This window comes from Trachypithecus francoisi, unplaced genomic scaffold (genome assembly GCF_009764315.1).
Source record: "Trachypithecus francoisi isolate TF-2019V2 unplaced genomic scaffold, Tfra_2.0 Lachesis_group1, whole genome shotgun sequence".
NCBI classification, from domain to species: Eukaryota; Metazoa; Chordata; class Mammalia; order Primates; family Cercopithecidae; genus Trachypithecus; species Trachypithecus francoisi.
In genome coordinates this window covers 39,502,779-39,517,596 of record NW_022681454.1, presented here as the reverse complement: position 1 = coordinate 39,517,596, position 14,818 = coordinate 39,502,779, and the positions used below count along the sequence as shown (strand labels likewise).

At 44.9% G+C, this 14,818-nt stretch overlaps 1 protein-coding gene across 5 annotated transcripts in view; it reads right to left on the bottom strand.

Annotated features, from left to right (window-relative positions):
- The window catches only part of UBE2K (ubiquitin conjugating enzyme E2 K), an 89,005-nt gene extending 74,737 nt beyond the window's left edge, over positions 1–14,268 (bottom strand). The window contains exon 1 of one of the 5 annotated variants that reach the window (XM_033214023.1): positions 13,924–14,268. In XM_033214023.1, the coding sequence (XP_033069914.1) occupies positions 13,924–13,986 (63 nt within the window). In that variant the 5' untranslated portion in view covers positions 13,987–14,268. The remainder of the gene's footprint in view (positions 1–13,923) is intronic. The other 4 variants (XM_033214024.1, XM_033214027.1, XM_033214025.1 and 1 more) reach the window with 4 other exon arrangements.
- Positions 14,269–14,818: the final 550 nt, after the last annotated feature.

Genomic DNA, 14,818 nt, shown 5'->3' with positions numbered 1-14,818 from the left:
TGCCTGTAATCCCAGGACTTTGGGAGGCTAAGGCAGGAGGACTGCTTGAGTCCAGGAGTCTGACACCGGCCTGGGCAATATAGTGAGACCCTCGACTCCACAAAATATTTAAAAAAAGAAAATTTAGCCAGGTGTGGTGGCTACTAGGAAGGCTGAGGCAGGAGGATCCCTTGAGTCCAGGAGTTCAAGGTTACAGTGAGCTGTAAGGTCTTGCTTTGCTGCCACTGCACTCCAACTTGGGCAACAGAGCAAGACCTTGTGTCTTAAAATCAATCAATCAATCAGACAGTAGGCATTTAACTGTAGGCAGTTATTCTGAATTTGTAGTAAAAGCAAAGAACTAAAGGGAAGAGAAAGGAAAAAAGGGTTTTGTAGTGGTGTTTACAATTAATTGATCATAACCAGTTACAGACTTTTTTCCTTTTCCATTTCCACTGCTTCGTTGGACTAGCCTTAAAAAAATAAAAAATTTAAAAAACAGCATTTTCAATGAAATAAAGTTCTCCCACCTTTTCAGATTTACATAAGAGAGTAACATGGATGTCAGATGAATGAGACCACTTATTTTCTGGCTCCCAAAGCCCACTGAAGAAGAGATTTGCAAAGGAATCTAAGATTATATACCATAGGATCAGAATCTAGATTCTTTGGTCTAGTTTCAGGAAACCAGAGCCACGTCAAGAAATCCAAAATAATCCCATTATCTCTATATCATCTGACAGTTTCCCAAATAAACTTTTTCATTCAGGAAGGTAACATTTTAACACAAACTTTTCTCCAATTTATAACCGTCTCCTAAAGAAAGATTAAATAAATCACATCTGGAGAACAGAGCCCACATATATTCCTCTGTATTAATATATCCCCTCTTATCCACAGGGGACACACTCCAAGATCCCTATTGGATGCTTGAAACCACAGATAGTACTGACCCTATACATTTTTTCCTATATGTACATACCTATGATAAGGTTTAATTTATAAATTAAACACAGTAAGAGATTAACAATAATAAAATAGAGTAATTATAACATACTGTAATAAAAATTATGTGAATGTGCTCTCTCAAATACCTTATTGTACTATACTCACTTATTTTTGGACGATGGTTGACAGCAGGTAACTGAAACTGCAGAAAATGAAACTGCAGATAAGGGTGGACTACTTGGCTACCAGCCCCATGGATTATTTGCACACAGGTGACAAAGAAACACTATTAGAAGTACTATAGCCCTCATATTGAGCTTTTCTTGAGGCATATTTACATCCAGTAATCACTAAACCATTGAACAATACCTTTATAATTCATGAACAATAAGCACAACAGAATATGAAAACATAGCTAATTCTGACATCTAACAGCTATCCGTTTAATTATGGCCCAAGATTGTTCTAAGCACTGTAAAGACTCCCCTAATCTTCCCACATTTTTACAGATAAAGATAATCGAAATACAGAGCCAGTACTTCAGGTTTTAAGAAAGGCCAGGACTCAAAGCAAATCTAATTCTAAAGCCCATGCTCTTAATTACTAAGCTAACTTCACTAAACTATGCTTCAGGAGTTAAAAATCTCTACCTCCTTGGCAAGTTTAAGTTCTCATACTAAGAGGGGGAAAAAAAAGACACATTTAAATAATACTGCATTGTTATCCTCTTCTGTAAAGTTGTATTAGCAGTCAGCTTTTATACTAACGTTTATGAAAAGGATATTCCCACAAACCAACTACTTATTATGACTCAACTGGTATGCAAAAAGCCTGGGTTCAACCATTAACCAGCTGTTTCTCTGAGCAACAATCAACCTCCTTGGGCCTCAGTTTCCTGATTTTATAGATGAGGAGTTTGGCCTAGATCTATTTCAGCTCTGAAATTCAAAACATTTTAGTACATTTTCTAAGACACTATATTTTTCTTAACAGATTTTGAACAGCATCTTTTGAAAACTTTCCAACTTAAAATACATAACATATACTCACATCTGTTCTTTTACTCAAACATACTCAAAACTAATCTGTGTTATTAGAAGTCAGGAAAGTAACTAGAAAGGAAGGAGGATTCCTATGGTACTGGGAAGGGTCTGTTTCTTGATTTGGGTGCCAGTCACACTTTATTATGTACACGTTTTACTTTGACATGAAAAAGGGTGGTTTTCCTCCCCAAAAGGTAACTATGAAGAAAGTTAAGAACATGATCTGGCCGGGCGCGGTGGCTCAAGCCTGTAATCCCAGCACTTTGGGAGGCCGAGACGGGTGGATCACGAGGTCAGGAGATCGAGACCATCCTGGCTAACACAGTGAAACCCCGTCTCTACTAAAAAATGCAAAAAAACTAGCTGGGCGAGGTGGTGGGCGCCTGTAGTCCCAGCTACTCGGGAGGCTGAGGCAGGAGAATGGGGTAAACCCAGGAGGCGGAGCTTGCAGTGAGCTGAGATCCGGCCACTGCACTCCAGCCCGGGCGACAGAGCAAGACTCCGTCTCAAAAAAAAAAAAAAAAAAAGAACATGATCTAACTCTACAACTATGTTTGAGTATATAAGGGCTGTGCAACCTTTCTGTTCTAAATATGTAAATGTGTTTCTTGAATAATTGTATCAATAATCTCTTTGTTCCATAGTTCCAATTCATGTGCCTAGAGAAAAGTTTATTTACTTAAGAATTTCAGCCAGGCGTGGTGGCTCACACCTGCAATCCCAGCACTTTGGGAGGCCAAAGCTGGCAGATCATCTGAGTTCGGGAGTTCAAGAACAGCCTGATCGACCACCATGAGAAACTCAGTTTCTACTAAAATACAAAATTAGCTGAGCTTGGTGGTGCATGCCTGTAATCCCAGCTACTCAGGAGGCTGAGGCAGGAGAATCGCTTGAACCCAGGAGGCAGAGGTTGCAATGAGCCAAGATTGCGCCATTGCACTCCAGCCTGGGCAACAAGAGCAAAACTCTGTCTCAGAGGGGAAAAAAAAACAAAAGAATCGCAATATTACCAGAATTCCTTTGGGACTGTCTCCTGAAATTTGAGGTCAGTCTTAACTTTCCTCTAGAACTCAGCTCAAGAAGGCTGGGTGAGGTGGCTCATGCCTATAATCCCAGCACTTTGGGAAGCTGAGGCAGAAGGACTGTGTGAAGCCAGGAGTTCAAGATAGCCTGGGCAACAAAGTGAGACCCCATCTCTACAAAAAGTAAAAATTAGCTGGGTGTGGCGGCACGTACCTGTAGTCCCAGCTACTCAGGAGGCTGAGGTGGAAGGCTTGCTAGAACCCAGGAGGTCAAGGCTGCAGTGAGCTATGACTGTGCCCCTGGGCGACTGAGGGAGACCCCGTCTCAACAACAACAACAACAACAACAACAACAAAAGCACCTAGCTCAAAAACCCCCCTCATACAGTCATACAGGCCGAGCATGATGGCTCACGCCTGTAATCCCAGCACTTTGAGAAGCCAAGGCAGGTGGATCACCTGAGATCAGGAGTTCGAGACCAGCCTGGCTAGAAACCCTGTCTCTACTAAAAATAGGAAAATTAGCTGGGTGTGGTGGCACGTGCCTATAATCCCAGCTACTGGGTCAAGCAGTGGAACTACCTGACCTGGGAAGCAGAAGCTGCAGTGAGGCGAGATCACGCCACCGCACTCCAGCCTGGGTGAGAGAGTGAGATTCCATCTCAAACAAAATAAAACAAAAAAACTCCAGGTTGGGTGGCTCATGCGTGTAAGCCCAGCACTCTGGGAGGCCAAGACAGCCAGATCACCTGAGGTCAGGAGTGTGAGATCAGCCTGGCCAACATGGTGAAATCCAGTCTCCACTAAAATTACAAAAAATTAGCCGGGTGTGGTGGCGCATGCCTGTGATTCCAGCCATTTCGGAGGCTGAGGCCTGAGAATCACTTGAAGCCAGGAGGTAGAGGTTGCACTGAGCCGAGATTAAGCCACTGTACTCCAGGCTGAGCGACAGAGACTCTGACTCAAAACAAAACAAAAAAGAACCTCCCTCATTCATATACTCTCAGAATCCCAAAGAATTTACTCTTTGCCCCTCCCATTTTTAATCTATCCTTTGTCTGTCCTGTATCTCCAACCAGTAAGCCTTTTGGGACTGTGGTCAACATGTTCAATAACTGTCAATAATGTATTCACTGGGAAATAAGAGTACATAGTCTGGGCTGGGCATAGTGGCTCACACTTGTAATCTCATCACTTCGGGAGAGCGAGGCAGGTGGATCACTCGAGGTCAGGAGTTTGAGACCAGCCTGGCCGACATCATAAAACCCTGTCTCTACTAACAATATAAAAAATTAGTTGGGCATGGTGGGGTGCGCCTGTAGTCCCAGCTACTTGGGAGGCTGAGGCAGGAGAACCGCTTGACCTGGGAGGCGGAGGCTGCAGTGAGCTTGGATCATGCCACTGGACTCCAGCCAGGGTGACAGAGCGAGATTCCATCTGAAAAAAAAAAAAAAAAGAGTCCAGGCATGCCAGGCATGGTGGCTCACCATGTAAGCCCAGCACTTTGGGAGGCCGAGGCAGGCAGATCATCTGAGGTCAGGAGTTTGAGACCAGCCTGGCCAATATAGCGAAACCCTGCCTCTACTAAAACTACAAAAATTAGCTGGGCATAGTGGCTGGGCACGGTGGGTCACACCTGTAATCCCAGCACTTTGGGAGGCCAAGGCAGGCTGATCATGAGGTCAGGAGATCGAGACCATCCTAGCTAACACAGTGAAACCCCATCTCTACTAAAAAAAAATACAACAAATTAGCTGTGCGTGGTCATGGGCGCCTGTAGTCCCAGCTACTCGGGAGGCTGAGGCAGGAGAATGGCATGAACCCGGCAGGCAGAGCCTGCAGTGAGCTGAGATTGCGCCACTGCACTCCAGCCTGAGCGATAGAGCGAGACTCTGTCTCAAAAAAAAAAAAAAAAAAAAAAAAAAATTAGCTGGGCAGGGTGGCGCATGCCTGTAATCCCGGGACTCCAGCCATTCCGGAGGCTGAGGCATTGGTTGAACCTGGGAGGCAAAGGTTGCAGTAAGATCGAGACACTGCACCCCAGGCTGGGTGACAGAGCCGAGACTCCGTCTCAAAAACAAAACAAAACCACAACAAAAAGGAATCTCTCTCATACAGATACCCTTAGAATCCCATAGTATTTACTCTTTGCCCCTACCATTTTTATCTATCCTTTGTCTGCCCTGTATCTCCAACCAGTTAAGTGTTTTGGGGCTATAGTCAATATTTTCAAAAACTGTCAATAATGTATTCACTGGGAAATAAGAGTATATAGTCTTGGCTGGGCAGTGGTGGCTCAAGTGGTGGCTCATGCCTGTAATCCCAGCACTTTGGGAGGCCGAGGCAGTTGGATCACTTGAGGTCAGGTGTTCAAGATCAGCCTGGCCAACATGGTAAAACCCTGTCTCTACTAATACAAAACATTAGCTGGGCGTGGTAGGGTGCAACTGTAATACCAGCTACTCAGGAGGCTGAGGCATGAAGGTCGCTTGAATCCGGGAGGCAGAGACTGTGGTGAGCTGAGATTGTGCCACCATACTCCAGCCTGGACGACAGAGTGAGACTCTGTCTCAAAAAAAAAAAAAAAAAAAAAACAAAAAGCCCAGGTGCAGTGGCTCACGCCTGTAATCCCAGCACTTTGGGAGGCCAAGGCGGCAGATCACAAGGTCAGGAGTTCGAGACCAGCCTGGCCAATATGGTGAAACCCGTCTCTACTAAAAATACAAAAAGTACAAAAAAAAAAAAAAGCCAGGCATGGTGGCACACGCCTGTAATCCCAGCTACTCAGGAGGCTGAGACAGGAGAATTGCTTGAACCCGGGAGGCAGAGGCTGCAGCGAGCCGAGATGGCGCCACTGTACTCCAGCATGGGCGACAGAGGGATACGCCGTCTCAAAAAAAAAAAAAAAAAGTGTATAGTTTTTAAGAAGGGATGACAGGCCAAGCACGGTGGCTCATGTCTGCAATCCTGGCACTTTAGGTGGCCAAGGCGGGAGGATCACTTGAGCCCAGGAGTTCGAGACCAGCCTGGGCAACATGGTGAAACCTCGACTCTACAAAACATTACAAAAATTAGCTGGGCAAGGCCGGGCGCGGTGGCTCAAGCCTGTAATCCCAGCACTTTGGGAGGCCTAGACGGGTAGATCACGAGGTCAGGAGATCGAGACCATCCTGGCTAACACGGTGAAACCCCGTCTCTACTAAAAAATACAAAAAACTAGCCGGGCGAGGTGGCGGGCGCCTGTAGTCTCGGCTACTCAGGAGGCTGAGGAAGGAGAATGGCGTGAACCCGGGAGGCGGAGCTTGCAGTGAGCTGAGATCCGGCCACTGCACTCCAGCCTGGGCGACAGAGCGAGACTCCGTCTCAAAAAATAAATAAATAAAATAAAAAAATAAAAATAAAAATTAGCTGGGCATGGTGGCAGATGCCTTTAGTCCCTGCTACTTGGAAGGCTGAGGTAGGAGGATCACCTAAGCCTGGGGAGTTAGAGGCTGCAGTGAGCTGTGATCACGCTACTGCATTCTAGCTTTGGTGACAGTGAGACTCTGTCTCAAAACAAACAAACAAACAAACAATAAACAAATAAAAAGGGAAGAAGCTAGGGGAGCCCAGATGTGTCTAAAGCTACGCCCAATGGACAGAGCTCAAAGTCTTTGTAACAGTGTAAACAAGGAATTCACCCCAAACATATTACCTGCACAGACTTTTATTTTTTTTAATCCAATCTATAGGCTTTCCTTGCTCAACCCATTTCAGAACCCATAAAAAATACTATTTAAATATTACATAAAACTGTAACTTGCATAACTTTCAAAAACACTTTTGAAAAGCAAAACGAAAATAAAAACTTTAAAAACCACTTTTCTACTCTTTACTTGGAGACAGTGTGTTGCTCCGTCACCCAGGCTGGAGTACAGTGGCACAATCACCGCTCACTGCACCCTTGACCTCCCAGACTCAAACAATTCTCCTGCCTCAGCCTCCCAAAGTGCTGTGATTACAGATGTGAGCCACCACGCCTGCCTCTAGTCTTAAACAACTATTCAAATTCTCATTACATTCATTTTTGGTAGAGAATTTTATCTTTTTATTAAAATCAAAAGGGAGAAATTTTAACAGAAAAACATTAAAAAGGGGAACAAACTTAAAAGTTTTAAAAATAAAACATTTAAAGCCAGTATATATTTTTTTTTTTTTTTTTTTGAGACGGAGTCTTGCTCTGTCGCCGGGGCTGGAGTGCAGTGGCCGGATCTCAGCTCACTGCAAGCTCCGCCTCCCGGGTTCACGCCATTCTCCTGCCTCAGCCTCCCGAGTAGCTGGGACTACAGACGCCCGCCACCTCGCCCGGCTAGTTTTTTGTATTTTTTAGTAGAGACGGGGTTTCACAGTGTTCGCCAGGATGGTCTCGATCTCCTGACCTTGTGATCCGCCCGTCTCGGCCTCCCAAAGTGCTGGGATTACAGGCTTGAGCCACCGCGCCCGGCCCAGTATATATTTTTTGTGTCTTTACTGTCCAGGTCCATTTATTCTTTAGATAAATTATCTTACACATCTGATACAGTTAGTTAAGTCTCAAAGTATTCTTTTTTTTTTTTTTGGAGACAGAGCCTTGCTATGTTGCCAGGTTGGAGTGCAGTGGTGCCATCTCAGCTCACTGCAACCTCCATCTCCCCGGTTCAAACAATTCTCCTGCCTCAGCCTCCCGAGTAGCTGGGACTACAGGTCCATGCCATCACGTCCAGCTAATTTTTGTATTTTCAGTAGAGACAGGGTTTCATCATGACGGCCAGGATGGTCTCGCTCTCCTGACCTCGTGATCCACCTGCCTCGGCCTCCCAAAGTGCTGGGATTACAGGTGTGAGCCACTGCGCCTGGCTGTGTTCTTCTTATATAATTAATAAATAGCCAGGAATTATTTTCTTTTTTCATTTTTGAGACAGGGTCTTGTGCTGCCCAGGCTAGAGTGTGGTCACATGATCACAGTTCACTGCAGCTTTGACCTCATGGGCTCAAGCATCCTCCAGCCTCGGCCTCCCAAGTAGCTGCCACTATGGGCACATACCACCGGGCCTGGCTGATTTTTTAAAAATGTTAGTAGTAACAAAGTCTCACTATGTTGCCCAGGCTGGTCTTGAACTCCTGGCCTCAATCGAGCCTCAGCCTCCTAAAATGCTGGATTACAGGCATAAGCCACCCCACCTGGCCCATAAATACTCTTTTAAAGAGTTTTGTCAGACCAGCCTGGCCAACATGGTGAAACCCCGTCTCTACTAAAAATAAAAAAATTAACAGGGCATGGTAGTGGGCGCCTGTAATCCAAGCTACTCAGTAGCCTGAGGCAGGAAAATGGCTTGCGCCCAGGAGATAAAGGTTGCAGTGAGCTGAGATCGTGCCACTGCACTCCAGCCTGGGTGACTGAGCAAGACTCTGTATCAAAAAAGTTTTGTCTACATAGTTCTCAACATATGGCAGTCTGGGGACATTTTTAGTTAATGCATCCAGCAAGAAGAGATAGTGGGGACATAGACTGGGGGTTTGCGGTGCTACCTGCATATACTGGTAGAGGTCAGGGATATTGCTAAACATCCCACAATGCACAGGAGAGCCACTCAACAAATAACTATCTGCCCAAAATATCAATAGTGCCAAGGTTAAAAAACCCATGATCTACAGAAATCAAAAGGCTTACTTTCAGAGATTTACAACTACTTTTATTATAGAATAATCTAGATCAAGCTAGATCAAATACATTAAAATTTTAAAGGAAAACAGATACAAAAATCTATTTAAATGATGAACGAAAACTTAATGTACTATAGTAATTTTCATGAAACCAATTTGTTTATGCCATAGATTTAAACACGCCCTATGAGACCAGAAAATGTTGGCCAGGCGCAGTGGCTCACTCCTGTAATCCCAGCACTTCGAGAGGTCGAGGCAGGCAGATCACCTGAGGTTAGGAGTTCAAGACCAGCCTGACCAACATGGAGAAACCTCGCTTCTACTAAAAATACAAAATTAGCCAGGCATGGGGGCACATGCCTGTAATCCCAGCTACTCATAAGGCTGAGGCAGGAGAACTGCTTGAACCCGGGAGGCGGAGGTTGCAGTGAGCTGAGATCACGCCATTGCACTACAGCCTAGGCAACAAAAGCAAAACTATCTAAAAAAAAAAAAAAAAGAAAGAAAGAAAATGTTACCAAAGTGCAATTACAACATGAAAAACCAACAGATGCCATACAGCATAAGACCAACAAAAGTAAGTGAACTGATTTAAGGGTGTTTTATTTCATCAAGTTTCAAATTTTAAAATATTCTGTATGTCGAAATTCAAGTAAATCTGGCTGGGTGTGGTGGCTCACGCCTGTAATCCTAGCACTTTGGGAGGCTAAGACAGGCGGATCACTTGAAGTTAGGAGTTCGAGACCAGCCTGGCTAACATGGTGAAATGTCGTCTCTATTAAAAACACAAAAATTAGCTGGGCGTGGTGGTGGACACCTGTAACCCCAGCTACTCGGGAGGCTAAGGCAGGAGAATCTCTAGAACCTGGGAGGCAGAGGTTGTAGTGAGCTGAGATGGCACCACTGCACTCCAGCCTGGGCAAGATAGCGAGATTCCTTCTCAAAAGAAAAAAAAAAAAAGAAATTCAAGTAAATCTTAAAGCAAATTATAGGTAACACTTATTTCAATGAGTTTAAACTAGCAAACTAAACTGTGTTTAAATCCTTTAACCAGTAATACAAACCAGGCTCGATTTTTTAATTTAATTAAAAGCATGCCTATCCTTGGCGAGTCATGACAGCATGGTACAATAAGAACACAAACGGCCGGGCGCGGTGGCTCAAGCCTGTAATCCCAGCACTTTGGGAGGCCCAGACGGGCGGATCACGAGGTCAGGAGATCGAGACCATCCTGGCTAACACAGTGAAACCCCGTCTCTACTAAAAAATACAAAAAACTAGCCGGGCGAGGTGGCGGGCGCCTGTGGTCCCAGCTACTCGGGAGGCTGAGGCAGGAGAATGGCGTAAACCCGGGAGGCGGAGCTTGCAGTGAGCTGAGATCCGGCCACTGCACTCCAGCCTGGGCGACAGAGCGAGACTCCGTCTCAAAAAAAACAAACAAACAAGCCGGGCGCGGTGGCTCAAGCCTGTAATCCCAGCACTTTGGGAGGCCGAGACGGGCAGATCACGAGGTCAGGAGATCGAGACCATCCTGGCTAACACGGTGAAACCCCGTCTCTATTAAAAATACAAAAAACTAGCCGGGCGAGGTGGCGGGCGCCTGTAGTCCCAGCTACTCCGGAGGCTGAGACAGGAGAATGGCGTAAACCCGGGAGGCGGAGCTTGCAGTGAGCTGAGATCCGGCCACTGCACTCCAGCCTGGGTGGCAGAGCAAGACTCCGTCTCAAAAAAAAAAAAAAAAAGAACACAAGCAGACCTAGATCCAAATCCCAGGCTCTGTGTTTGCAAACAAATAATTTAACTTCTCTAAATCTCTATTTTCTCATCTAGGAAATAGAAAATCTAAAGAACTGTTCTTAAGAATTAGCAATAACGTATAAACAAACGACACTAAGAACAACTAGCCATTCTACAAATGACAACTAATTATTAACAGCAGCAATAACTAATAGTAAATAATACAACCTATGAATAAAACATTGATTATGGGTTTATATCCTCACAATCAACAATTTACTCATGTAATCCTACTCATAAATTATAAAACATAATCCTACTCATAAATTATAAAATGTACTTTACATCAATATTCCATGCCTAACAACTTTGGAATATTATTTAAAACTGCTTAAGGCCGGGCGCGGTGGCTCAAGCCTGTAATCCCAGCACTTTGGGAGGCCGAGACGGGCGGATCACGAGGTCAGGAGATCGAGACCATTCTTGCTAACACGGTGAAACCCCGTCTCTACTAAAAATACAAAAAACTAGCCGGGCGAGGTGGCGGGCACCTGTAGTCCCAGCTACTCCGGAGGCTGAGACAGGAGAATGGCGTAAACCCGGGAGGCGGAGCTTGCAGTGAGCTGAGATCCGGCCACTGCACTCCAGCCTGGGTGGCAGAGCAAGACTCCGTCTCAAAAAAATAAATAAATAAAATAAAATAAAATCAAACATCTAAAACAAATAAAATAAATATTAATAAATAAAAAGAAACATCTGACAAATTTCCAAACACTGTCTTAAGGGAAAGAGGCCAACTGGTGCCTTTGAGTAAATCACATTCCTATGACACAAAATTCAAAAAATATCTATACCCCATGCCCCAGAGACCCAATCCTTCTACACAGAAAGCAATCAATTTTACCAATTTCTTGTGAAACCTTTTGCCTATACAGACAAATACACATATTCCCCTCTTTTTAACACAAATCGTGGCCTCTTCCACACTATTCTGCATCTTGTTTTTCACATTTATCTTGTTGGCTGTATTTTAATTAACACCCTCCAAGAATGGTCACTTATAATCTCTCATAACCAGAATCCAGTAAGCGTCAGCTATCTTTACAAAGGCACTTACAAGGCCACCCCAAAAAGTCCTTAAATCAACCAGTGTTCTTAGTAAACACAAGCATACAAGCACATGAAATAAACTTTGGTAAAGTGCAGATTTACGAAAAAAGTGACATGATGAAATACTTATTTGATCAGCCATTCAAAAGACTGGATTTACACCCTTAAAAAGGAAACACATGGACTATACTACAAGTCTTCACTGAGTTGAAAATAACAATCCACTTATAGAACTGGGGCTACTAAAATATCAAAAAATACTGGCGAAAATAAGCCATTTATTGGTTATATTTATTGCAAGATTAAATGATGTGACTCTTTCCTAAATGTTCTTTGCAACTGATTTTCCCAAAGGAAGTTTCCTTCCATATTTACACAGGTACTGTTCTAAACAAAACAAAACAAAACAAACAAAAAACCTGTCTGCATTTCCTGTTTTCTTCTTCTGAAACACTTTTGATGCTTATCTGAAGTAAGGCTTCATCATCCCTTACGTATAAAGAGCAGTGTTTTTTTTTGTTTGTTTTTTGTTTTTTAACAATATGCATTACTAGAGAGCAATACAAGTATTTCTGGTCATCTTCAACTTAAGTACTAAGCACCTCACAGTGAAAAGTCAACTCATAAAAAGCAAAGAGACCATATTAATTACCAAGGCAGTAACTTACCACTTGTAACAGAAAATAAAGCACTAAAAGTCTATTAAGTTTCAGGCTTGTACAACCTTATTAAACAAGAAATGTTTTAGGTTGTTGGCAACAATATTAGCTGCTATCTTCCATTAGGAGTATGTATGTCAACTAACCTGGAATACATTTTCATATTAAATAAGTTAAAATTGCTGTTTCACTGTATCAGTACAGACACTTATTGACTCCTTCTGCATTGTACCACAAAATACAAAGTCATCCTTCCATTCAGAGTTTTGGCATATGAACAGAGAGGTCAGAGTTCATACACATGCTCTGTAAAACCGATCATGACTTACATACTACTACTTTCAATAAGTCTGTTGTCATTTTTGAATTTTAAGTAATTTTTCTCCATGTATACTCATCACATATTTAGAATGCTGAATTTAACAAATCATTATTGACACTATCAAAGTACTAACCGTAAAAGAAAAACACAAATAGCAATGATATATTCAATAATGGTATGTGAATCTTGAAAATAATCATTTTCTGTACTACTTTTTGTTTAATTCATGTGGGGAAGACAATCTGGCATTCTTGTTCATCTTGGTACGACAAACTGTACTAATACTTGCATAATTTTGAGTCAAATTACTAGAGCATTGTGAATATCTTACATAAATAAACGCAGTGCTAATGTATATAAATTCTGCAGGACTTAAGACCAACGACAGGCAATTTTTTTGAAAATCTGTTAAGTCGTGATAAATCTACTCACTTAATAAGGAGAGGAAATAATGTATTAATCTGGTGAAATCTCACATTTTTAATAGGTCTACTTTTCAAAAGTAAGAATCAAGTTACCTATGAAGGACATCATAATGAAGTTTCGTGGCACAACACGAGTCACAGAGGCATTTAGGACAGTCTCTCTGATCGGTAACTTGTAAACAATATTTTGAAATAAGCTACTCATACATTCCATTATTTTTTTCGTAACTAAAAGTATTTACGTGTCTTTAATACACCAAACACCTCGCCTTTGCTCACTCAAAAAAGATTGTGATGTCAATAAAAAATGAGGCCTAGGAACTTGGGGGTTAAGTGGAAAAGAGATAATTATCTCATTTGGAATTAACCTGCTAACTCAGGTGAAAATTCCCTTACCCCCGCCACCAAATAAGACAGTATTCTGTCTCCCTTTAACTCCTAACACCCAACTAAGAAGGACTAACTCTGAATGTCCTTCCTTTCTAATCAATACCTTTGGACTCACCGCTCCTCCCCTACGAAAAGAACAGTGAAGGCCTGACAGGCAATAACCCCGAATACCCTCAAAAGTGTAGGCCTTTGAGCAGTACTGCTCTTCGGATCCAGTTACCACCTTTCCCCTTCCCCCAACCCACTTCCCGGGTTTTCTCAGGCTCGGCCTGCTCCCTCCCCACCCCACAGCCACATTTCCAGCTGTGGCCACCGCTTCGGGTTCTCTCGTGGGCTTCCATCCCGCCGAGGATCTCCCCCCTATCCATCAGCTCCCCAAACCGTGTTCCACCCCAGACCACCCGCCCGCGAGACCGTTCATCCTAGCGCTCTGGGAGGGGAGGGGAAGGCGGCGGAAGGAGGAGGGGAACACTGCTGCTTCCTCACAGGCAGAAGGGCGGCCGCAAGGAGGGCCACCCAAGGACTACCGGGGATATCGGGGTCGCAGCTGGGAGGACCCTCCCGCTCCAGGCAGAGATGGGGGATATCCGGGAGTTCATTTCTGACCTCCTCGCTCTTCAGCACCTCCTTGAACTCCCGCTTGATTCGCTGCACCGCGATGTTGGCCATGTCTCCGCCCGCAGCTGATTCGTACCCGCCTCCTCCGCCACCGCTACGACCACCGCCACCGCCGCCACCTCTTCCTCCACCGCCTCCTCCCTCGGCGATTCAGACCCGAGCACACGAACACTGCCACTACCACCCCGGCCGCCGCGCTCGCCTCAGTGTGGAATCACCTCCGCGCCCGGCCACCAAAATGGCGCCGGGTCGGCGCATGCGCACGACGCTGACCCGGCCGGGCGGCGCAGCCGCTCCCGTTGTAGCCCCCATACGCCGGAGCCGCGAGCTCGCGTCTCGGCTGGGGCTGCGGCCGCGTGGCTCCGCCCTGCCGGCGTCTGGGGCCGCGAGGGCGCGGCTTCCAAGCTGGCCGGCCCTAGCCGGCCCGCCCGGTCCTACCCGGCGCCTCCGCTCCCGTTTAAACTCGGATGCTGTGGTCGGGGCTTCCAGCGCTGGCCTCTGACCGAAGGTTCGGGCGCAGCCGAACGGGTTCCCGAAGCCGCACTCGGCTGGAACGCCGCCCTGACTCAGCTAGACCCCGGAACCCGGAGGCTGAACGCCGTGTCTAGCGCAGGAAAACGCTCTCGCGGATCTCGGTCCGGCCCATTTTCAGTTGGTGTAGCCCCAGAAAATCCACTGCAGTCGTTTTTGTTCTGCAACATTTATAGTACCACGATTATTCCCATCATCTCAGGTAGCACAGATTATTGAATTAAGGCTGGTTATTGTTGGATCAGATTGGGTTTGAGACAGGTACTCCGTGGAGAGGCCTGAGGGTGGGTTTAGAAGTCAGATGTTGATCTTTGACCTATTTAATACCGAGCTTGACACACACACACACACA